Source organism: Aquarana catesbeiana, linkage group LG03 (genome assembly GCF_042186555.1).
Source record: "Aquarana catesbeiana isolate 2022-GZ linkage group LG03, ASM4218655v1, whole genome shotgun sequence".
In the NCBI taxonomy this organism is placed as follows: domain Eukaryota; kingdom Metazoa; phylum Chordata; class Amphibia; order Anura; family Ranidae; genus Aquarana; species Aquarana catesbeiana.
In genome coordinates this window covers 628,717,930-628,743,356 of record NC_133326.1, presented here as the reverse complement: position 1 = coordinate 628,743,356, position 25,427 = coordinate 628,717,930, and the positions used below count along the sequence as shown (strand labels likewise).

General features: G+C 41.7%; 1 protein-coding gene across 9 annotated transcripts in view; it reads left to right on the top strand.

Moving 5' to 3' along the window:
- ADGRL1 (adhesion G protein-coupled receptor L1) overlaps positions 1-25,427 on the top strand; it is a 631,260-nt gene that overhangs the window by 537,329 nt on the left and 68,504 nt on the right. For all 9 annotated transcript variants that reach the window (XM_073622453.1, XM_073622449.1, XM_073622454.1 and 6 more), the window contains 3 exons: positions 16,614-16,913; positions 24,600-24,703; positions 24,910-25,095. In XM_073622453.1, coding sequence (XP_073478554.1) covers positions 16,614-16,913; positions 24,600-24,703; positions 24,910-25,095 — 590 coding nt within the window. The remainder of the gene's footprint in view (positions 1-16,613; positions 16,914-24,599; positions 24,704-24,909; positions 25,096-25,427) is intronic.

Here is a 25,427-nt window from a genome sequence, read left to right as displayed (position 1 = left end):
AAGGATGGAAGCAGGTAAAGGTTCCTAGCTGTGAGGAATGGTTTAAGAAAGTAAACAAGATTATGGAGGCAGAGGAGTGGGTAGCGACCTGCAGGGGTACTTTAGAACGGTTCTGCATGACTTGGGTGGCCTAGCGGGAACATACCATGGTTTTAGACTATGTCCCATCCAGCCTTGAAGTTGCCCTCCTGAAATTAGCTGACCCCAACTTTGGTTTACTCACCCGATCTCCTAGTAATTCTTTATGTGTTCATATTTGCTTTAATTTCTCTCTGTATAATGGTACATGCCAGTGTGAGAGGTCTCGAGAATTTTGGAAGGTATGAGAAGCGTCCAATATTTCCCTAAGGTTCGGTTCACACAGGGACGACTTGTCAGGCGACCTAGTCGCCTGACAAGTTGCCTCCCGTTCTGTGCTATGGAACCGTTCTAAGGGGAGCGACGCAAGTTGCTCCGACTTAGAAAAAGGTTCCTGTACAACTTCGGGGGCAACTTGGGGCGACTTGCATAGACTTCTATACAGAAGTCGTTTTGCAAGTCGCCCGGGCAGTCGTGTGCAGGTCGCCTCGGTGAGGCGACCTGCAAGTCGTGCCGCCTCTGGTGTGAACCGAGGCTAACTCCTCCACTTTACTTTTTGTTGCTTTATTTGTGTTTTATTTTTTCTTACACATGTTGCACCTGTGAGATACTGTATTTGGTGTTGGAGAAACAATGCTAAATTTGTAGGAGCTACTCTTATGTAGTTGTTTGGGTGGCCCCTAACACACAATGGACTGTATCATGGGCACTAGAGCAACCCACCCGTGTGGTGTTCCCATCCTGTGGTCCATCGATTATGTTCCTGATCACTATTGTGGTCAATATGGCCTCCCTTTTCTGTTGGGGTGGCCTTTGACCAACATTGTTGTCCGCAATATCGCAGACTCCTGGTCCCTATCCTGGGCCAGGCCATGCAACATTTTTGAGTCTGTACTATTCTTTTATTTTCCTTTTATTTTCTACTATAAACTATTTTTCTATTTTATACTTTCTAGTACACCGCTAAGGTGATTTGTGATATCTGTTATAATTAATTTTTTTTTGATTCATACAAGTGGTGGCCAACCCTGATCATCTTGATTTTGTTTGTGTAAGTTATGTATATGTTTGAAAACAAAATAAAGATTATATAAAAAAAAGATCAGAGAAGGATCCTCAGCAACATGTAGAAACATAAAGTGGCCAAAGTGCAGGAATAAAAAAAACGAATAACATTTATTTAAAAAACAAATATTCAAACGTACATTGAGGTAAAGAAATTGCTGCTTGGACGTAGAGGGAAACCATGTGTGTGTGTAGATGGAATGCTGTCTGCAGAGTGGCAGCAGCTGTTAAAGCAAATGGAGCTGGACCCGCCTGTAGGATGGAAGGATGGAACAATGGCATCTACGGCCTTACTCTATGAGCAGGGCAAGCATCAAAATGTGGGAAAGGGGGCGTGTACAATGTGTTTCAGAGCCCCCCCTGCTTTTTCAAGTACAATATACTGCACTTGCGATCTGCAGCGGGTGCCAGTGCAATGCTACCAACATCCCAAATGTAAGTCGCAAATGCAGTGCATTTTCCTACACCAGATTGCATGGTACAGAAGAACCATGCGATCCAGTTGCTCTGCATTTTTGCCGCGGTCCAGCACGATTTTAGCCAATTCAAATGAATTGACTAAAATTGCACTGAACTCAGATTGCATGTAAAATGCACAGGCACAGAAAGCCTGTTCCTATGGGATTCATGGTGTGAACCGGCTCTATTAGCAGTGAATGTGACAATCAGCAAACAAAACATTCACTGGTCATAAATTATCCACAGTCATTTAAACACATGCACCTGGAAGATTCACCTGCAGTGACTGTTTGGTGAATGTCAGATTCACTGCTTTGTAAATATGCTGCATTGTTTCATAGCTCAAAGCTCCAGCATATTTCACACACTGGGGTAGGGTGAGGAGGTGTCTAGGAAACCCACAGAACTAGAGTACAGCAGGTGTAAACCCTAATGGCCCTTGCACACTGGGGCGGGGGGCGGCGTCGGCGGTAAAACACCGCTATTATTAGCGGCGTTTTACCGTCGGTATGCGGCCGCTAGCGGGGCGGTTTTACCCCCCGCTAGCGGCCGAGAAAGGGTTAAATACCACCTCAAAGCGCCTCTGCAGAGGCGCTTTGCCGGCGGTATAGCCGCGCCGTCCCATTGATTTCAATGGGCAGGAGCGGTAAAGGAGCAGTATACACACCGCTCCTTCACCGCTCCGAAGATGCTGCTAGCAGGACTTTTTTTACCGTCCTGCCAGCGCATCGCTCCAGTGTGCAAGGGCTCTAAGTGAATTACATTTAGCCTACTAAAGCACCGTGTATCATAAACAATTTCCTTTTTTTTTTTGTCTGCTAAATTTTCTGCACCCTCTTGTCAGCCACTTTCTGACTACATTCCAGTGATGGGAGCATGGCATTTCTCAAGGCGGGTTTCCCCGTAGTAACAACAGTGGATAACGCCTGCATAATGTGTATTTGAATTGGCTATTTTCAGTCTCTATCAAAAATCTGTGAAGTAGAGTGACAACTCAGGAGGTCATTTAGGAGCCAGGGACAGAGCATTGTCATCCTAGAACAGGAATTGCCTGAACAAGAAATAGTGAAGGTACAGCAGGCAAAGCAAGAATACAGCTGGTCCAGATATGGGTCTGCACTGCTACCCAGCTCTGCTCGGCAAGGAATCTAAGGGATTTTGGTTTGTGCAGGCTCCGGGTGCAAATCCCAGACACAGGCAAGTATAGTATGGGGCAAAATAAGGAAAGCAACTAAGTGGACTAGGAGTCCTCAAACTTTCCAAACAAAGAGTCAGATCACTGCCCTTAGGGCTGTAGCCAGCGAAGGTAGAAAATCCCCTGGTGTCAGTGAAAATAGACAATGCTCCAGCCTTGGTGATTAATGGGAACGGGAGTAAAAAATGTCCCATAGTTGATAAGCAGTGGAAACAAAAATGGCCTAGCAACAGTGCACAGTTGAAGGGGGTTAATGCCCCATTGTTGGTGTCAGTAGAAATAATAGTGCCTCATTCTTTGCAATGGGAAGGATAGTACCCCGTCGTTGGTTTCGGAGGAATAGTGCCCCATCATTAATAACAGTGGGAGGAATAGTGCCCCATCATTGGTGTCATTGGAGGAAGAGTGTCCCATTATTGGTTTCAGTAGAAATAATAGTGCCTCATTCTTGTCAATGGGAAGGATAGTGCCCCGCCGTTGGTTTAGGAGGAATAATGCCCTATCATTAATAACAGTGGGAGGAATAGTTCCCCATGGTTGGAGTCAATAGAGGAATAGTACCCTATCATTTGTGTTAATGGGAGGAATTGCACCCCATGATTAGTTTCTGAGTGAGGAATAGTGACCTACCATTGGTGTCAGTAGAAATAATAGCCGCATTATAAAGAAATCAACCGCACTTAGGATGAGGGTAGGAGGGAAAGGTTGCTGCCTCCCCTAATAAGGCTTCCCTAAGGGAACTTTAATTGATGAAAAAACAGGCAAATAAATGGGGTGTGTGGCGCTATCTAATAGCCAAGGGCCCACAGGTGTATATGGGGGAGTAAGAGGACTGCACCATAAGTATAAAGGCCTCACCGGCGCACATCTCCTGAGACCCCAGCCTAGGATAAAATGTCAATGCCTCATATATAGGTATTCCTAAGAAATGTATATAGGTGTGATGATAAAAGACATGCACCCTATAAAACGTGTACTACAAAGCACGATCTAAAAATACCTAGTATCTGTAAATGTGCAAACCTGTAAAGTAAATAAGTGGCATGTACATCCTAGCAACTACATACCACAAGTACGTGACAAGTGATACACACAGTGCAACAAATATTAGTGATAATCCTAATAATATTGCATCCAGCTACCAATAATGAGAAAAAAAAATAAAATATAAACAAGTGAAACACATCCAAGAAAAATGTATCAGAGGGTCACAGGTATGATAACCAAATTATGGGCATATAGCACAGTCCAAAAGGGTTAAACCACACTGCAAAGGCATATATGCGCCCGTATACATGATAAGGGATCAGTCCTCATATAGATGAGTAAATAGCAGTTAAATTTAAGGTGTAAGTCTGGTAATGCTCAGGTATACAGCAGAAGCCTATAGGTGACTTGAGTGCTCGCAATGTCTTCAGGTGACTTTTGTGCTCCCCCTCAAGGGTCCCTACTCACCGGATCCAATCACCCCAACAGGGGTAATACGCATGTGGATATAATCACTGCGATCAGTTCACCACGGTATCTGCTGTGACTGTTCCCAAAGCATTCCTCTGACTCCAGATGGATTAGGCGTGATCCTTATTAAACCCCTGAATCTGTGATCACAGCACACTCTGAGGTTGATTTACTAAAACTGGAGAGTGAAAAATCTGGTGCAGCTCATAGTGCCTCATTCTTTTCAATGGGAGGGATAGTGCCCCGTTGTTGGTTTCAGAGTAATAGTGCTCCGTCATTAATAACAGTGAGAGGAATAGTGCCCCATCATTGCTGTCATTGGAGGAATAGTGCCCCATTGTTGGTGTCAGTAGAAATAATAGTGCCTCATTCTTGTTTAGTGCCCTGCCGTTGGTTTCAGAGGAATAGTGCTCCATCATTAATAACAGTGGGAGGAATAGTTCCCATCATTGGTGTCAATGGAGGAAGAGTACCCTATCATTGGTGTTAATGGAGGAAGAGTACCCTATCATTGGTGTTAATGGAGGAAGAGTACCCTATCGTTGGTGTTAATGGGAGGAATTGCAATGATTAGTTTCAGTGGAAGAATAGTGCCTCACTGTTGCTGTCTGTTGGAGGAAAAATGCCAAATTCTTGGTGCCAGTGGGAGAAATAATGCCTATCGTTGGTGTCTGTGGGAGGAATTGTGCCACAAGCCAGTTAATTGCACGCAAAGGGCTGCATCCAGCCCGTAGTTTGGGCACCACTGAAATAGACCATTTATTAAATTAAACATTCAGGCAGTTGCTAAATTGTAAAAAAATCGTGCTGCCTTGCCCCTTCCCCCTGCTCAAGTCCAGAATGTGAGTGGGCACTCTAGCTTTACAATGCAGGACCAATGGTCTTGCATTGTGTGTATTGTATGTAATGACATCAATCAGAGGGGCGGTGACAGGACCAGTCGGAGACCAGCAATAAAAGCTTAGTCAATGCTGGCATGCTGGACCATGCAGCATTTCCTCTTGCTAGATTAAGGTCTGGTTTATACTAGTGCAACTTCTGATCCGACTTGAGTCACACAGAATCGCATAACAAGTGATATCCCATTATTTTCATTGGTGCCCATTCTAATCAATGCAACGGTGCGATTTTGGAAAAAGTTCCTGCACTACTTTTGTGCAATTTACAGTGTGACTTGACTCCACAGAATATGCAAAGTTGCAGCATATAATCGCACTGTTAATCAAAAGTCGCATTAAAGTCGCATTGCAATAGTGTGAACTGAGCCTTACTCTGCAAATTTACACTGCGTGTGATCATTGACCGCTTCAGGACCGCCCACCGCACTTATACTGCCCTGCTGCGTTGGATAACGTACATATATGTGATCTTGGATTCTGGGTAGGTGGTTTGCGAGTGCGCGCCTGCCTTCGAAGGCTGTGCTGCCATTCGCTGCAGCACCTGCCGATCGGCTGAGCGAATGACAGAAGAGAGCCAGGTGTAGGTAAACAACACAGGGCTCTCCACAGACAGCAGCAATGTGCCGTTGTTTTTTTTTTTTTTAATTTGTCGAAAAACCAGCACATTGCTTAGTAAAGGCAGCACACAGTAAACATTGTTAGGCACACATTTAACCCCTTGATCGCCCCCAACATTAACCCCTTCCCAGCCAGTGTCATTAGTACAGTGTATATTTTTAGCACTGATCACTGTATTAGTGTCACTGGTGATGTCAGTAGCAGTTAGTCAGTTCCCCCTCAGCATCAGTTAGGTGTCAGATTGCCCGCTGCACTATCGTGGTCCCACTATAAATTACCGATCACCGCTATTACTAGTATAAAAATAAATAACATTTCCAGTATATATTCCATAGTTTTAGGACGCTATACCTTTCACACAAACCAATCAAAATGCGCTAACTGGGATTTATTTTATCAAAGACATGTAGCAGAATACAATTTGGCCCAAATTTATGAAGAAATTAGATTTTTTTTTATTGGATATGTTTTATAGCAGAAAGTAAAAAATATTGTTTTATTGTTTTTTGCTTTTCTTTAATTTTCGGTATCTTTTCGTTTATATCACAAAAAAAAAAAAAAAACAGTGGTGATCAAATACCAACGAAAGAAAGCTCCATTTGTGTGAAAATAATGATATAAATTTAATTTGGGTACAGTGTTGCATGACCGTGCAATTACCAGTTAAAGTAGCGCAGTGCCGAATTGTTTTGTATGGAGTAGAGGGATTAGAACACCTGTCAGTTTTTATATACCATCAGGGAGATTCATCCCCTCTATTTGTCCTGTTTACTGTTATCATCGAAAGTAAAAGAAAATCCCAAATTTGGGTTGACATTAGAACACTAATAGAGGGGATGTCTTCCAATGGGGACACTAATTCGGGTGACCCTGGTGCCACCCCAAGAGCCCCTCACTTTGGTGGGATTTCTTTTCACTTTAGTTTAGTTTATGGGACAGGAAGTGAAGGGAAATCTTCCCAATGGGACACAGATGGAAAAAAAATTGACGGGGGTTAGACCTCCACTACTCTATCCAAATTTTTTTTTAAAATTTAAAAAAAATAAAAAAGTTTGGTCTTTAGTTACACTTTAAATACTTCATTATTAGCTGGGTAAGGGGGAGCACAATTTTTATAATTTAACAACTGGGACTGGGTTTTTAACATTCACACTTCATATGAATCAGAAAGGCAATGTTACTGACTCATTATTTAGATTTAAAAAAAAATCTTTTTTGCCAAACACTGCTATTGATCTCTCTTATGCAACCTAAAGCCTAGGTAACCTAGAACGCATGGTATACTGTTGCCAGGAGCAATGTGGGTGGGTTATATCATTATTGATTTTGGAGAGTCTGTTGTTTTCCTTCAGAAAGACTCTGTCTGGAAGACTTGGAGTAAGATAAAATCAGCAAAACACAACCATTGTGCAATGGCACTAAGCAGAAAACAAGGCCTGCGTGAGAAAGGAGTAAATACAACCAATTAAATATACTTTAATAATTGCTACGTGCAGGGCTTTTTTTCTCCGAAAATAGGTGCAGGAACTCAACCAGGAACACCCAACCCCCACACACACACACACACGCACACACCCACACCTACCCTCTAAACCTTCTCAAATAGTAGGTGTGGTCAAATTTCACCACTAACAGTGGGAAGGCCTTAAAGGGGCATTAAATACCAGGAGTGCATTACGTACAGTGTAAGAGTGCAGAGTTCCAGGGGCCGGGGGTTCCCACAGAGCGCAGAGTTCAGGAGTGCACTACTTGCAGAGTTTGGGGGTGCTTTACGTACATGGTGCCGAGTTCAGGGGTGCGCTGCATATAGAGTGCCGAGTTCAGGGGTGCGCTGCATATAGAGTGCCGAGTTCAGGGGTGCGCTGCATATAGAGTGCCGAGTTCAGGGGTGCGCTGCATATAGAGTGCCGAGTTCAGGGGTGCGCTGCATATAGAGTGCCGAGTTCAGGGGTGTGCTGCATATAGAGTGCCGAGTTCAGGGGTGCGCTGCATATAGAGTGCCAAGTTCAGGGGTGCGCTGCATATAGAGTGCCGAGTTCAGGGGTGCGCTGCATATAGAGTGCCGAGTTCAGGGGTGCGCTGCATATAGAGTGCCGAGTTCAGGGGTGCGCTGCATATAGAGTGCCGAGTTCAGGGGTGCGCTGCATATAGAGTGCCGAGTTCAGGGGTGTGCTGCATATAGAGTGCCGAGTTCAGGGGTGCGCTGCATATAGAGTGCCGAGTTCAGGGGTGCGCTGCATATAGAGTGCCGAGTTCAGGGGTGCGCTGCATATAGAGTGCCGAGTTCAGGGGTGCGCTGCATATAGAGTGCCAAGTTCAGGGGTGCATCTCACAGAGTGCAGTTCATTCTTCTTTTACAACTGCTCACCTCTGCATCTCCCATCCACATCTCACTTTCACCCCTCTTCAACTCTGAACTCTGCATGCAACCTTCCCTCCTTCTTAAAAGCTCCACCATCTTCCACATGTCTTATTTTTTTGCTGTATTAAGATTGAAACACCCAGCTGGCTGTAGTACCTCTCCGCACACTGTAGGTGGCACCTCCTTCTTCGCCTGTAGATCATCTAGTGGGGGTGTCAGCATCCACAATGAACCCCCGGGCACTTGCATCTCCCTTGATCCCATCCTGCACTCTGCAGATCTGTTGGAGACAAGCTATCACTGGTAAACACAGGAGCCAGACTTCTGTGTTTACCAGTGATAGTGGTGAGCAGGGAGCAGAGGGATTGAGCCAGAGGTACTGGAACTGAGTTCCACCAAGTTCCAACTGAAAAAAAAACCCTGGCTACGTGTCATGACAATCCAGCATTTCTTGTATGTAGTAGAAGTGATTCAGTAGGATGTAGAACCATTTGTTTACTCATGTCTGTGGGCAAACTGGTGCCCTAGTACACACGGGCCGAATGTCGGGCGGCATTGGGCGGTTTAATAGAAATATTTAATAGAAACAGGCTGACATTCGGCCCATGTGTACTGCAGTTGGTCCGACAGAAGATTACCGATACCCATCAGACTGTGTAACGAAAGTGAAATTCTAACCAAAAAACACTTACTGCGCATGCACTATGCGTTTCAATATGCGTTCCACATTGCTATGCGTTCCAAACACTTCATGATCTGACAGGTAGCAGTAATCTGAATAAAGTGAGCATATATACTTTGTTAAAATGATTTACAAAGGCAAAACTTTTTTTTTTCGTTTTTGACATAGTGGAGAGGGATTACAACACCTGTCATGTTTCTGTCTGTTCCCCCTATTAGGGGGATTTAATTCTCTATTGGTCCTAGAGACCATTTTTACTGAGAATGAACATAAAAAAAAATCCCAAATATTGGATTGTCTCCAAAACATACAGTATAATGTTCTATTGGGAGATTATTTCTGGTGACAAACAGGGATTCCCTCACTTTGGAGGAATTTCTACTCACTTACTGTTTTGGTTTTGATACGGGAAGTGAAATCTCCCCAAAGGAATACAGATGGCAAAAAAAACAGACAGGAGTTATAAACTTCCTTTACAGCACCCAGAATGAAAAAAAAGTTTGCCTTTAGTTCTACTTTAAAGGGGTTATAAACCCTCATGGTTTTTCACCTTAAAGCGGAGGTCCGCCGAAAAAAAAAATATTAAAAGCCAGCAGCTACAAATACTGCAGCTGCTGACTTTTAATATATATGGACACTTACCTGTCCAGGGAGCCCGCGATGTCGGCAGCCGAAGCCGTTCTATCCGTCGGCTCTCGGCTGCTGCTGCCGCCATCCTCGGTAAGGGAATCAGGAAGTGAAGCCGTGCGGCTTCACTTCCTGGTTCCCTACTGCGCATGCGAGTGTCGCACTGCGCATCCTCACTGGTCCCTGCTGTCTTCTGTCTCCCAGAAGACAGCGGGGGAGGATAGAGTAGGCGCCAGAAGTGACGTAGGTCACCACGAATGCCGCAGTGATCTGTGCCAGGAAGTGGGAGCAAATACCTGTATTAGACAGGTATCTGCTCCCTCCTCCCCCCTGAACGGTGCCAAATGTGACACCGGAGGGGGGGAGGAATCCAAAAAAGTGGAAGTTCCATTTTTGGGTGGAACTCCACTTTAATGCATTCTATGCATTAAGGTGAAAAACCTTCTGTGGTGCTGCAGCCCCCCCTGAGCCCCCGTTATACTTACCTGACCCTGATCTTTCTCTGGCCGGGGACCAGCACACCAGCTCTAGCTGGTGTCGCATGTCCAGATTGGATAGAATGATAGCAGCGCAGCCATTGGCTCCCGCTGCTGTCAATCAAATCCAATGACGCGGGCGCTGGGGGCGGGGCCTAGTCGTGCATTCTGTGTGAATGGCCACCGAAGCAGGACTCGGGAGCGTGCCCGGACGGGTGGCCACCTTAGGAGAGCCTACTCCAACATGGGCACTCAATGCCACCAGCGCCGCCGGGGGACGCCAGAAGAGGCAGATCAGGGCCACTCTAACTGCACGGTGGAGGTAAGTATGACATGTTTGTTATTTAAAAAAAAAAACACAAAGCTTTACAATCACTTTAAGCTTTTACGCGTAGAGCCCCCTTTAAATTGAGTTTCTACTTTATCCAGACTCTTCAAAGGTTAGCTTTTGATTAAATTCTATGTGGCTGCCCTCTCTTGATTAAAGGAAGCCTGTGAATCCTATGGTAAGATCTATCTAGCTACACTGTAAAAAATATTGTGCTGGGTCTATTCAAAAAAATTGAGGCAACTATTTGCATCAGCTTTTTAAGTACTTTTTTAAGACTCATTAGACTTTTCATGTTTTCAACTTAGTTGTTTTAAGTAAAGCCAACTATTTTTTTTTCAATTTATAGACCATAGTGTTTTAAGTTAGGAAGACTTAAAACATGCCTTAACTTGTCTGGAACTATATTTTTACGTAAAGCCAACTCAATTTTTCCAGTTTATAGACCATAGGTTCAAGTAATGCTAACTCATTTTTTCCAGTTTAAAGATAGACCATAGGTTCAAGTAAAGCCAACTCAATTTTTCCAGTTTATAGATCATAGGTTCAAGTAAAGCCAACTCAATTTTTAGTTTAAGTTAGGAACACATACATTAACTTATTTATTTCAAGTACTTATATAGCACCGTCAATTTACATATACATTGTACATTCATATCAGTCCCTGCCCTCAAGGAGCTTTCAATCTAAGATCCCTAACTCACATTCATACATACACATATTAGGGTCAATTTACACAGGAGCTATGGGGGCACCCGAGCCGAACCGCTGCTCTGTGTGTCCATTCAGACACGGAGCCATGGTTTGGCCCCATCCCCCCTCTCTCTCTCTCTGGCTCGCTGACTTTGATTGACAGTAGTGGGAGACAATGGTGCAGCGCTGCCGTCTCGGCCAATGAGGAGAGTCCCAGGCAGCCGAAACACTCCTGCAACATCGCTGGATCGAGATGGGCTCTGGTAAGTATTAGGGGGGCTGAGGGGGGATGCTGCACACAGAAGGCTTTTTATATTATTGTATAGAATGCATTAGGATAAAAAAAAACTTCTGACTTGTGAAGTGATGCTGCATAATAAACATTTTAAAATACTATTTTTATTTAATTTTTTGTCCCGACTATACATTTCTTTTAAAGATGTTGTTGACCCCCCACGTGACTTCAAATCTTTTGTTTTGCTATTGATTATTTGTATTAGTAATCTAGCCTAAGCCTTTTTCCCTTTCCTTTAGGGCTAGTTTATACTTGCTTCAAAACATGGCTTCGGACACGCTTTGTTAAAGCACTCTCAACACCAGTCAAAGCTCCTGTCACTAAATAAAATGGTTAGCTTACAGTCCTGTTTACACCTTGCTTTTTCTTGGTGCTTCAGTGGGGCTTCGATGAAGCTTTGATGGGGCTTTGGTGGGACTTGCTTCATGGGGCTTTGATGAGGCTTCAATGAGACTTTGTGGGGCTTCAATGAGGCTTCGGTGAGGCTTTGTGGGGCTTGGATGAGGCTTTGGTGGGGCTTCATGCGAGCTTTGCCATAGACCTCTATGGAGGCTTTGAAGACGCTTTAAATCACCACTAAAGCTACATGGGGTATAATTTTAAAAGCAAGGTGTAAACAGGACTGTAAGCTAACCATTTTATTTAGTGACAGGAGTTTTGACTAGCATTCAGAGAGCTTTAGCAAAGCCTGTCCGAAGCCTTGTTATGAAGCAAGTGTAAACTAGCTGTTACTGTGTGTTGAAGCCGAAGCAAGTGTAAATGAGTCCTAACTCAGGAAATGGGTTGTTGGCCACATTTGTAATAATCATTAAAGCTAAAGCTCTACTAGCTTGCTGAAAGCAAGGCTGCATAATAAACATTTAAAAAAATATTTTATTTTTTTCCTGACTATACATTTCTTCTAAAGGTGTCATTGACCCCCATATGACTACCCATCTGTTGTTTGCTATTGCTTATTCTTATTAGTAATTGGAAATTGGGTTGATCATTTATTTACGACACATTTACCTTATCAATCTTTTGTGTTACCCATGGCAATCTCTCAGATCACCCTTGTTTTTCCAGTACAGGTGAAATGAACAATCTCACTAGTTACTATGATTGTTTTTCATATTATCTAGATGCAGTAGTGTATTCAGGTTTTGCCCTGCCCTAGGCCTGACTAAACTCGTGCACCCCCTAATTTAAATATGACCCACCCCTTCCTGCCAAGGCCACTCCCCTTGCTGTTTAAGACTCGCCCTGAAATTTTCGAGTGGGGACACTAGTTCTGAGGGCCTGGGGGGGAGGGAGGGCAATGGATTCCCTTAATTTGCATAGATTTCCTCTCACTTCCTGTTTGGCTATGGGGCAGGAAGTGAAAGGAAATCTCTGCAATGGGACAGGGATGGTAAAAAATAAACTGACAGGGGCTAAAACCCTCTCTTACTCTTTCCAAAATGAAAAAAAAAGTGTTGCCCATAGTAATGCACTATGCACAAATTTCTGATAATTTTATGGAGAGGACTAAAGATATAACCATGCCAATGGTGCAGCAGAAAACATATAGCACAGTGAGGAAGGTTTGTGGTCCAGGATGATAGGACAGTCAAAATTAGAAGCGGCGCCCCCCCACCCCACCGTTGCGGATTGCCGGCCGCCCGCATACCGAAAGCAGTGCGGCTGCTTTATTGGGGCGCTAGACTAATTTCCCTCTCAGCCCAGTCCACCCCATAAGACTGGCGCTACACTAACAGCCCGTGGGGACTCTTTCCCTGCTGCCCCCCTGCATAGTGCTGCCCTAGGCCTGGGCCTTGTCGGCCTAGGCCAAGATACAGCATTGTCTAGATGTGTATATGGGATTATATACTGTACATATAGGTGTTATGTAAGTCATGTGTTTCCCTCTAGTTCATTTTATTCAGAGAAAACCTTTATCTTTCTGCTGCAAGATAGGCAATGAAAATACCAATCAGAATTGGCAGTCTTTATACAGTTAATAACAATATCAAAATAAGCCACTGTCTACCTCTTTACCCAATTCCACAGGTGAAGAATGCAGGTGCTCTGACTTTTGCCCCTGTTGGCCACCCAATAGCATAGTTTTTCAAAGAAAGTCGGCACTATGGCAGGATCTTCCAAATATAACACAATATATTGGCACATCAGGTCAAAATCCAACATAACAGACCTGTTGGTGGGTCTGTTATGTTGGATGTTGACCTGATGTGCCAAACAATTGTGATATATTCGTAAGATCCTGCCATGATGTCAATTATTTTAACAAATTAATTTATACAGTTAATGTTCTGAAGTGTAAGCCTAGCCCAAGAAAAACCCTGCTACCATGCTACCATGCACCCTTACGCTCATAAAAGCAGCACTAGTGATAAAATACTTTGCAGAAAAAAATGCCAATATGGTTCTTCTCAGGGGAATAGGCAAGTAAGGCCTGGGGCGTGGAACCCTAAAATTTTGAGTGCAGATCCTTAAATGCTTCTCCTCAACAAGTGTACTTGGTAAAAGTGTTTGTATACCCAATTTTTTTTTTTTTTTTTTAATAAAGTAGGGAAAGGTTGAAGCCCCATTTTCAGTTTTTGTTGTTGCAATGTTCCCGTTACCGGGTAATGTTGCCCTATTTATCATGGTGATCATTGTCAACAGGACAGAATGTGGGGGGAAATTTTATTGGTGACCCCCTTCTCTGATGAAAGGGGAAATCTGCTTACTTTTACCTCATAGTTTCTGCTGCGTCTTTAGGATGAAGGCTTCAGAGTGCCTAGTAAATAAGATCTTCTAGTCTGGTGATTCATATAAAATGTTTATTGCTTAAGAACATCAAATACAGCCTGAGGCTGTATTTGATGTTCTTAAGCAATAAACATTTTATATGAATCACCAAGCTAGATGATCATTTTTACAAGGGGCTTCTATCTCCACATCAAAGAAGAGATCATCTGATAAACAACTGATCCACTGTGATCAGAGAGGCAACAGTCTAGAACCATAACAAGGTCTCTATACAACGTGCTTACCATACACCTACCAGATCATTGCATCTCCAGGACAGGAATTGAAGTTAAATCTTCACAAAAGAGAAAAATAATTTTTTGCCTGTGTGCTTAACAATGTATTGCTAGGCAAAAACGTTTTTTTCGTTTTGGAAAGAATGGGAAGGTTGACATATTCCAGCCTGTGTCCCCATTGGAACACTTCTCTATTTGTACAGGTGACTATTGTCACAAAAAACAAGTGAAAGAAAAGTCCCCAGAAAAGAGTAAGAGAAAATCTTCCAAAAGGAACACTTGTTTCATGGACAACTATTGAAGAAAAAAAGAAAAAAAAACTCACTTTGGTTGATTTATACCTTCCTATTGCATCTCTAGGACAGGAACTAAAGGTTTGGAATTGCATAGAGGTGCCCAAACCTCCTCTTCTTGAGTCCCCTGCTGGTGCTCCTGGCTCCCCCTCTTCTGCAAGTGCCCCCATAGCAAGTCGCTTGCTATATGGGCATTTGTGCATGCTGAATACCAATCGGTGCTGCCTGTGTCCATAGATACAGACAGCTTGGCTTGGCACCACCCCCTCATCACAGGATTTGATGGATTGCAGTGGGTGCCAATGACTCATCAAAGCCTGTGAAAGTGGGGACAGAGGTCAGAGCCGCTACAGAGAAGCACAGTGCTGGATTGAGTTAGGACTCGGGTAAGTATAAGGGGGGTGCTGGTGAGGGGGCAGGGAATGCAAGGTAAAAAAATGTTTGAGCTTTAGAACCACTTTAAATCTTTCCATTAAGTGGGTTAGTCTTCCTTTATTTTAACCGCTTCAATACCCACCCATAGTCATATGACAGCCACAGATGGGATCTCCCATCCTGGGCGGCCGTCATATGACGTCCTGGGCTTCCCGGCCATCTAGGGGGCGCGCCCGCCACGTTGCTCGGAACCCGGTGCGTGTGCCCGGCGGCCGCAATGTCCGCTGGGCACCCGTGATTACCCATTAGCCGAGCAGGACTGTGGATCTGTGTTCCCAGTACAGAGAAACGCAGATCGGTCTCCTCCCCTTGTGAGTCCCCTACAGTTAGAATCACTCCCCTAGGAAGCACATTTAACCCCTCGTCTCCCCCTAGTGGTTAACCCCTTCCCTGCCTGTCACATTTACACAGTAATCAATGCAATTTTATAGCACTGATCGCTGTATAAATGTGAATGGTCCCAAAAATGTGTCAAAAGTGTCCAATGTGTCCGCCATAATGTCGCAGTCATGAAAAAAATCGCAGATCACCGCCATTACTAGTAAAAAAAATAAATAAATAAAAAAAATTCAAAAATGCAATAAATCTATCCCGTATTTTGTAGAAGCTATAACTTGCACAAACCAATCAATATACGCTTATTGCGATTTTTTTTTTTACCAAGAATATGTAGAGGAATACATATTGGCTTAAACTGAGGAAAAAAATTTTTTTTTTTTTTTTAAATTGGGATATTTATTAAAGTTTAAAATATTGTGTTTTTTTCAAAATTGTCGCTCTTCTTTTGTTTATAGCGCAATAAAATAAAAACCCCAGAGATGATCAGATACCACTAAAAGAAAGCTCTATTTGTGGGTAAAAAAGGACATCAATTTTGTTTGGGTACAACATCGCACGCCCGCACAATTGTCGTTTAAAATGCGACAGCGCTGAAAACTAAAAATTGGTCTGGGAAGGAAGGGGGTGAAAATGCCCTGTATTAAAGTGGTTAATCATGATTGCACCTAGCATTGCATTGGAAGAAAAGAGTTATATCCACCCAATCCCTTTTGTTGTACAAACACCTAAATACAAGTTTAAACTTACAATGCTGTATACATTTCCTTGGATTCTATGTTCCACGTAACAAGCTGACTTGCCCAGACTTTCATGAAAAAGTAGGAAACCAATTATAGGAGCAGGGTAAGGATTCTAGGATTTTATGCATTTTGATTGAAAACCGTTGTTATGGTTGAAAGGAAGAAAAATGTAAATTTTTACAATGACGCAGAAAGAAATCGAAAGGTAATTTTTTATAATCATATTTAGAAATGTCTTGTGCATCAGCTGTGTGTGTTAAATAAATTGCTAATGAAAAGGCATCTGAATATTTGGAATAAAATGTGTACATTATGGCAGACAGAAAAATTTGAATCATTATGACACTACTCCAACTGTTCTGTTATGGTGGGGCAGCCTTAATTTATGGGCTCTGAAAAGAAAGGCTAGCTTACAAATTAGGGGACATTTAGACCAAATTTTTATCATATATAATGGTGGAGTGCATTAGGGAAAATATGTCTTAAATGTTCCAGTATGTAGTTATGAGCTTTGTTTCATATCTCACGCTTTATCTTAATCATCTTTACTGTTTTTCTTCTTTTAGGTCCAGTTACTCCCACCCCACCTGTGGTTACGGTTACTCTACCTCCCCCTCCAGTAACTGTCACCACTCTACCTTCTGCCACCACAACTGTTCGCCGCCCTCCCCTCACCACACACCCTGTGGGGGCTATAAACCAAGTGGGACATGACCCTCCTACTCCAGGAACTCGTCGCCCACCCCCTTCCAACCAGCATTCACACCCTGAGGTCTTCTGTCCTGCCCGTGAGGAGAGGAAAATCCAGTGGCCAGCGACTCAGCAAGGCATGCGAGTGGAGAGACCATGCCCAAAGGGCACTCGTGGTGAGTTGCTATCTGAATTAAGATATATGCATTTCCATCTCTAAGAATAGGTAAAAAATGACTATTGGCTGGGTTGTTCCAGCTTCTTGGAGAAGGATGATACAAGACTGTCAGCATGCCAGGTAGCCTTTAGTTATCGCCTGCTCTTGTGAACATAGAGGAAACAGTACACATTTGGCATGGTTTATCTCAACCAGTGAGGAGAGTTTGCATTAAAACTGCTGCTTTAGGCAGCATATACGATAAAAACTCTATTGGATTCCATGGGCTCTTGCCATCACCTTAAAGGGGAGGTTCACCAAGAGTCAGTCTAGGAAGCAGCAAACTGTGCAATGCACACTGGTATATTAATACAAGATAGCTTTACCTAAACCATATCCTTACCAGTTCCCAGTCCAAAATTTTATGTTAAATTCTGTTGGCTTGAAGTTTAGCATGTCACACAATCCTGACCTCTCCAACCATTTACAGAATGTACTCCAAGTTTCAGGGTTGAAGTCATATTGTAAAGGTCAGATTAGTAATTAAGCCAGGCAGACACTGGAGATCATGAAAAACATACCAGATAATGTTAGCCAAAAAGAGATTAAGTCGATGCTATCATGAGTCGTGTTCCAAACGTTCTCATCTTATGTGCACCGTTGCATGAAAAGGAAATAATTTATTCTTATTTTGACTCTTGATTTACAGATTCAGATTCGGCTTTAACCAAAGTGTTTTTGCAGAAAAATTGCATTCATTCACATAAATATTCACAAAGCAACAACACAGTCTGTGGTTTTGTAAAACTTTCTAAATAGTCTAGACTACGGTATGAAAGTTTAATTCTAACAAAAAATAATCTTGTGTGACTCAGTCTAAGTCTTAAAATTCTGAAAGAACCCTCTGCACACTGCAACACACCATCCCTAGCAAATCTTGCAATAAAAAAAATGGGGATTTTATAGTTCACATACATTGCAATACATGTTTAAGCTGGCCACCTGCATCAAAGTAATCCCTGCACTGGCCAGTCCTACCTTTCTTCTTTAGTCTAAAGCTTGCCACATAAGTGACAAGTTGATTGCAAATTCAATTTCATTGTTTATCAAAGTCACAAAGCAATATAAGTCACAATATGGTATCAACTGACTACAAGTAGATTGGATCAAAATTGTTCTGCTCAAACACAGCTGGAAAATCTGATCTATTTCAACAACATTTTTTAGTTTTTTTACCATTTCAATTCAGTCCTTAATACATAATATAGCTGTCCATTATTGCCAGGTTTGAAACCGGTTTCTAGTGGTCCAATGAACCCAGGGGCAAAATTGATCAGTTGCTGTTGATTACTTTCAATCATATTTGTTAATCCAGTGGATTAAAAGTTGTTGAAACTGAATATTTCAAGCTTTATGCTGGACATACACTATACATCCCATTCCAATCTCTCCGTTGTGAAATTGTGGTGGAAACCAATCAAAACTGGAAGACATTTTCAATCGTTTTTTGCCCCAATTTCCATCACTTGATTGAACCTGAGAAACAGTCTAGAGTGGTAAATTGCAGTAGATTCAACATGATTATTTTTTTAATTAAAAGCTGATAGAAAGCTTCTAAAATTGACACAACAGAATGTATGGGCAACATAAGAGTGTATTCATCTAAATCTGGCAGCTGGCCTCTACACTGAAGCAGCTCTGTTCACTTTATCCTGACTATAGAGTGAACATAGACGTCTTTTTATGTAATCCTTATGAACACAGGCATTTCACTTTACCCATTCAGGTTCTCTTAATAACTAACCACTTTTCCTCCTCTATTGATACTCACTTTTGCTGCACTCTACTTCTGCCCCATTTATCTGTTAAGAGTCTTCAGAAACAACTAATGCTTTCAGGAATGGTGGAAGATCAGACCTCCCCTTTGTCCATAAATGCAGTGATTGGGCCTAAGTGGTCATTCGTCAGAGCCGACTCTGTCACATGGGGGAAGTGTCAATTTCATAGACAGAAATATTTTCATCATAGTTTTTGTCAGCTGCATGTTTTCAGTAATGAAAACTAACCAAGAATCAAATTAGAATTTAGTCAATTGAAGAAAATTATGACCAAAATCAATTCCTATTTTTATTTAGTCGACTAAAATCGAATGGGTTTAGGTAAATTGTAATGCATTATTTAAGCATATTTCTAGAATTTCCAAACTTATTATTTACTCCTGGAGTAAAACTCTAATAACATGTTATTTTTTATGGTATTAAGGTTTGAACATGCACTACAGCACTACAGACACAGATTAGCTGTTGTGATATATATAACGTCATTATAAATAAAACCAAGTTTTATGCACAAACAAAAATGTTGCTTTTTGACAAACAGAAATGCAGCTTTAAAATAAAAAAAAACAAAAAAACTGTAAACTCTATTGGCTGTAATGCCAGGCTGCAAGTTGGGATGGGGAAGTAAATGGGAGTGAGGGAGAGCACAGGACAGAGAACTGGACGGTCTGGGGAGGCTGTTATTTTACACTGCTAAGCACTGCTACCTTGCTGGGAGGGGAAACACTCGCCAAATCACATCCAGACAGACATGAACCTGATGGAGGAGTTCCTCTTCTGTGGTTTGCAGGGCATTGTTCCAGAACTCCTAAGCAGACAGAGGGAGCCTGCATCTTTTAGCCAATACAACTTTCCGATAGAGTCAGGGGGCTGAGGCTTTAACAAACAGGCAGAGCTCCAAGGAAAGCAGAATTTCAGGTGGGTACTAGAGATTTTAGTTGATTAAAATGTACTGGAGGTTTTAGTCAACTCAAATATGACTAAAACTAAAACAATTCAGATGACTAAAATACGACTAAAACTAAAATGTCATTTTTGTTAAAAGGACTATGACTAAAACCAAGTTGACATGTGATGACAAAATTAACAGTGCATTGGGGAAGGTTGCAGGTCTTTGTAAATTCCGATATGGATCTTACACCTGGATTAGACTCAGGGTTTTGGGACATTAACAAGGTGATGGTGGAACACGGGAAAGGTTGGTCTAAAAAGATGACTTTTACTTTGCCCTGAATAGGCAGACTCACTTTAAAATGGTATGGTGATGGCAGATTTTACACATAACATCTTTTAGGTCACTGGTTACACCTGAAACAGAATATGTAAGGTGTTTCGAAGCATTTCCATGGCTGCAACTTGTGATATCACAAGCAGACAGCGGGGGGGAGCCAAAACCACTGCAGACATGCCCACATTTATTAAGACCATTGGATCCCAGGCTGCAGATCCTTCTTCTGGAGGGAGCTTTTCAAGCATCGAGAAGCTTTGACTGCTGGTGTCCCATAGATAATAAATTGTCTCCGATCCCAGCCAAAAAAGGGCAGATCAGGCGACTGTCATTTAATGTCTGAAGACATCTTAATGTGTATCGAAAGCAAAAAATTCTATTTTTAATTTTCATATAGCGTGGGGAGTGATTAGAACCACTTTAGGGTTTTTATTGCTGTCTGTAGGCGATTTAAGCTCTCTATTCGCCCTGGTGATTATTGTCACCAGGACAGAAAGTGATAGAAAATCAAAACGTTATCTTATGGTTATCACTGGAACAAAATGGAGAATACATTTTTCAGTCGGAACACTTGTTCCAGTTGACAGTTGTATTAGAGGGAATTTCCCCCCTTTGGGGAGATTTTCTCTTACTTGCTGTTGAATCTCTAGGACGGGAAGGGAAATCTCCCCAGTGGAACACAAACAGCAAAATCAAAAGCACACAAAAAAAGAAACTTTTAGCCATTCTCTCTAAAAATTAAAAAAAAAAAAAAAAAAATATATATATATATATATATATATATATATATATATAGAAACAGCTTTAGAATTACCTTATAAGCCTGTACAGATAGAAGGGGTCTGAGGTGCCCCCACACTGTAATGTAGCAATTTAAAGATTTTGTATTATTCCTTTTGTGAAAATTCACACAGTAAAGCCCCATACACAATAGCTCTGCAGGGAGATCGCTGTACTGACATGAGATTATTAGTACAGGATCTCCTCCTGAGCTCCTCAGTTTTTGTTCGTTCAGCCTGCTGGGTTGAACAATAAAAAACTTACAGTATGTATCAGGCTTAAGGCTGTAGCTCCATAGAAGCTTTTTTTTTTTTTTTATCCATATACGCTGTTGTTCATGCCGTATGAGGACACTTGAAGGCCATGATTCAATATAACAAACCTCTCTGTTTTTAATGGAGATAAGAGCTTAGAGAGAAGCAAAGAATGCCTCTAAAATGGATGAAAATGTCCACAATCATGAGCCTCACCATCCATTTTTTGTTACCGCCACAAGACAATGACACAAAATATTTGCATGGCTAGCATTATTTAGGGACCAAACTGGATGTCATTATCATTTTCATTAACACCACACAATAGAAGCAACCAGTCCAATATATACTACATCACAGATTTTGTTGAGATGACCGGGGTCCTTGCAGTACTTCATGACTGACAACATGCTTAAATCGCAACACTTTGCGAGATGAACACTGCGGGTCTTGGATGCACCATGTGATCGCCAATCACTGTGTACGTGGCCCTGTGCTTGCCACTTAAGTTTTGACCTGTCAGATAAAAATTTGCCAACAGCTGTGAAGTGTGGGGTCTACATGACGATATATAATTTGAATGTTTGGCTAACAAGAAGAAAATTCAACAAATTCTAGCTTCAAAAAATTAGCAGTTTTCTGCTGAAACGTGAAAGAACACAGCTCAGCACAGTCAGAAAGGCAGAATACGGAAATGCCCAAGAGCATCCACCCTAATGTAGAACAAACACAGTTTTGTTTATTTCTATATTTATGTATAGCAATATATGTTATTTAAAACTGAGCTCTGGGCAAATATAAAAACACATTTTAACCCTATTGTGTATTCTCCAAAAAATGTTTTTCTTATATGACTACCATAAATACCTGAATCTGTCTTGATAGTGGTCTATCCTGTTATAGAAACATTGAAAGGTGATGGCAGAAAAAGACTTAGTAGTCCATTGAGTCTGCCCATTTTTTATGTATTTATTTATTTATTTTGTATGGGTTTTTTTGTTTTTTGTTTCTTTTGTTTTGTTTTGTTTTTTGCTAACTTTTTTGTCTAAGTATACAGTGCCTTGAAAAAGTACTCATACTCCTTGAAATTTTCCACATTTTGTCATGTTACAACCAAAATCATAAATGTAATTTTATTGGGATTTTATGTAATAGACCAACACAAAGTGGCACATAATTGTAAAGTGAAAGAAAAATGATAAATAGTTTTCAGAATTTTTTACAATTAAATGTGTGAAAAGTGTGGCGTGCATTTGTATTCAGCTCCCCTGGGTCAATACTTTGTAGAACCCACTTTTGCTGCAATTACAGCTGCAAGTCTTTTTGGGGATGTCTCTACCAGCTTTGCACATTTAGAGAGTGACATTTTTGCCCATTCTTCTTTGCAAAATAGCTCAAGCTCTGTCAGATTGGATGGGTCTGTGAACAGCAATTTTCAAGTCTTGCCACAGATTCTCAATTGGATTCAGGTCTGGACTTTGACTGGGTCATTCTAACACATGAATATGCTTTAATCTAAACCATTCCATTGTAGCTCTGGCTGTATGTTTAGGGTTGTTGTCCTGCTGGAAGGTGAACCTCTGCCCCAGTCTCAAGTCTCTTGCAGACTCTAAAAGGTTTTCTTCTAAGACTGCCCTGCAGTTGGCTCCATCAATCTTCCCATCAACTCTGATCAGCTTCCCTGTCCCTGCTGAAGGAAAGCATCCCCACAACATGATGCTGTCACCACCATGTTTCATGGTGAGGATGGTGTGTTTAGGGTGATGTGCAGTGTTAGTTTTCCACCACACATAGAATTTTGCTTTTAGGCCAAAAAGTTCAATTTTGGTCTCATCTGACCAGAGAACCAATTTCCACATGTTTGCTGTGTCCCCCACATGGCTTCTTGCAAACTGCAAACGGGACTTCTTATGGCTTTCTTTCACCAATGGCTTTCTTCCCACCACTCTTCCATAAAGGACAGATTTGTGGAGTGCATGACTAATAGTTGTCCTGTGGACAGATTCTTCCACCTGAGCTGTGGATCTCTGCAGCTCCTCCAGAATTACCATGGACCTCTTGGCTGCTTCTCTGATTAATGCTCTCCTTGCTCGGCCTGCCAGTTTAGGTGGACGGCCAAGTCTTGGTAGGTTTGCAGTTGTGCCATACGCTTTCCACTTTTGGATGATGGATTGAACAGTGCTCCGTGAGTTGTTCTAAGTTGGGATATTGTTTTATAACCTAACCCTGCTTTAAAATTCTCCACAACTTTATCCCTGATCTGTCAGGTGTGTTTCTTGCCCTTTGTGATGCTGTTTGTTCACTAAGGTTCTCTAAGAAACCTCAGAGGGCTTCACAGAACAGCTGTATTTATTCTGAGATTAAATTACACACAGGTGGACTCTATTTACTAATTAGGTCACTTCTGAATGCAATTGATTCCACTAGATTTATTTAGGGGTATCAGAGTAATGGGACTGAATACAAATGCACGCCACGCTTTTCACATATTTATTTGTAATACATTTTGAAAACCATTTATCATTTTCCTTCTACTTCACAATTATGTGCCACTTTGTGTTGGTCTATCACATAAAATGCCAATAAAATACATTTACATTTTTGGTTGTAACATGACAAAATGTGGAAAATGTCAAGGGGTATGAATACTTTTTTCAAGGCACTGTAGATCTATGTTTGTCCCAAGCATGTTTGAAGCTATGTACTGTTGACTGTCTCACTACCTCTGCTGGAAGTTTATTTCAAACATCAATTACACTTTCTGTAAAGTAATACTTTCTAAAATTAGTTTCGAACTTCCCTCCAGTTAGTTTGAGGGCATGTCCCTGTGTTCTTGATTTTGGTTTCATATTGAAAAAACTGCCCTCCTGAACCTTATTTACCCCCTTGATGTATTTAAAGGTTTCAGTCATGTCTCCCCGTCCCTTCTTTCCTCTACACTGTACATATTAAGTTCCTGAAGTCACTCATGATATGTTTTATCCCCAAAACCTTTCACTATTTTTGTTACCTGTCTCTGGACTCGTTCTATCAAATCAATATCTTTTTGTAAGTGAGGTCTCCAAAATGAACACTGTATTCTAAATGAGGTCTCACTAAAGATCAGAATCAGGACCTCCTTCTTCCTGCTGGTGACCCCTCTAGTGATGCATCCTAGAATTCTATTCGCTCTGAGTTATGCAGACTGGGAGGGGGAAGTAGCTCTTAACCAATCAGGCTCTCTTGCTTTGCACAGTGCTGTGAGTGGCATGTTTAAAGGAAAGCATGAGGATGATCTCATCATCAGTGTGCAGCTGCTCCTATATGGTCCAATCACAAGCTGGGGTGGATCCTGTAAAAGGCTTCTACACCATGAGAACATGGCCTCATTACATTGATTATCCAATATATACACTTCAAGTTTAGTTTAGGTAGTCCACAAATAAGGGTATTCATTTTTCAGTCCACACAACCATCTTGCCAGATCTCACAAGAAACTGTTGCTTGGAATGCAAGGTCTGCATCTAGGTAGGAGCTATAAAACATCTGATGGCCATGAAAATATGTGTCAATCATTTTTTATTAACTTCTTTTTTTAAAGTCATGTGCTTATATTTCCTTCTCAGGCATTGCTTCATTCCTGTGTATGCCAACAGTGGCCATTTGGAACCCTCGTGGCCCTGACCTCAGTAACTGTACCTCTCCTTGGGTCAATCAGGTGGCACAGAAGGTGAGGACTATAGTGTTGTTATTTGCACAAAGAGTTTGTTACACAGTGATTTTCTTAAACGAGTTGCATTGTATTTGAGATAATGTTATTAATGCTTTTAATAATGTTGGGTTTCTAAGGGTTTCTTTTTCTCGAAATCATCCACTTTTGCATTTGTAATGGTTCTTTCAACAATGTCATCACCCTTTCCGTATTGTGCACTTCAGATTAAGAGTGGGGAGAATGCAGCTAACATTGCTGGGGAACTAGCCCGTCATACCCGTGGACAGATCTATGCCGGGGATGTCACATCTACTGTTCGACTTTTGGAACAGCTCGTGGATATTCTGGATGCTCAGTTACAAGCACTGCGCCCAATTGAAAGAGAGAGTGCAGGAAAGAATTACAACAGGGTAAGATTACCCATTTTTAATCTAACGTCATCCAGTAAACTTGGCTCAACTTTCTTCACTTGTTAGAAGATCAACTCTGATTGACCATGTTTGTCATTACTAACTCATGTTTCCTGACTACTGTGTAAGCCCCTCAACCCAATGTCAATCAAGTCACTTAGGAGTTAGGGTTAGAGCTACATGGGTGATTAAGTTTCTTTGCCACTAAGAGACATCTCCATTTGTTGGCTCTGATCTAATTGTCTGCAAACTGAAATCAAAGTGATTCTAATGAGATAACTGTCAACAAAAAGTTAAAGAGTAACTAAACCCATTGATTTAATGGCTTTGCA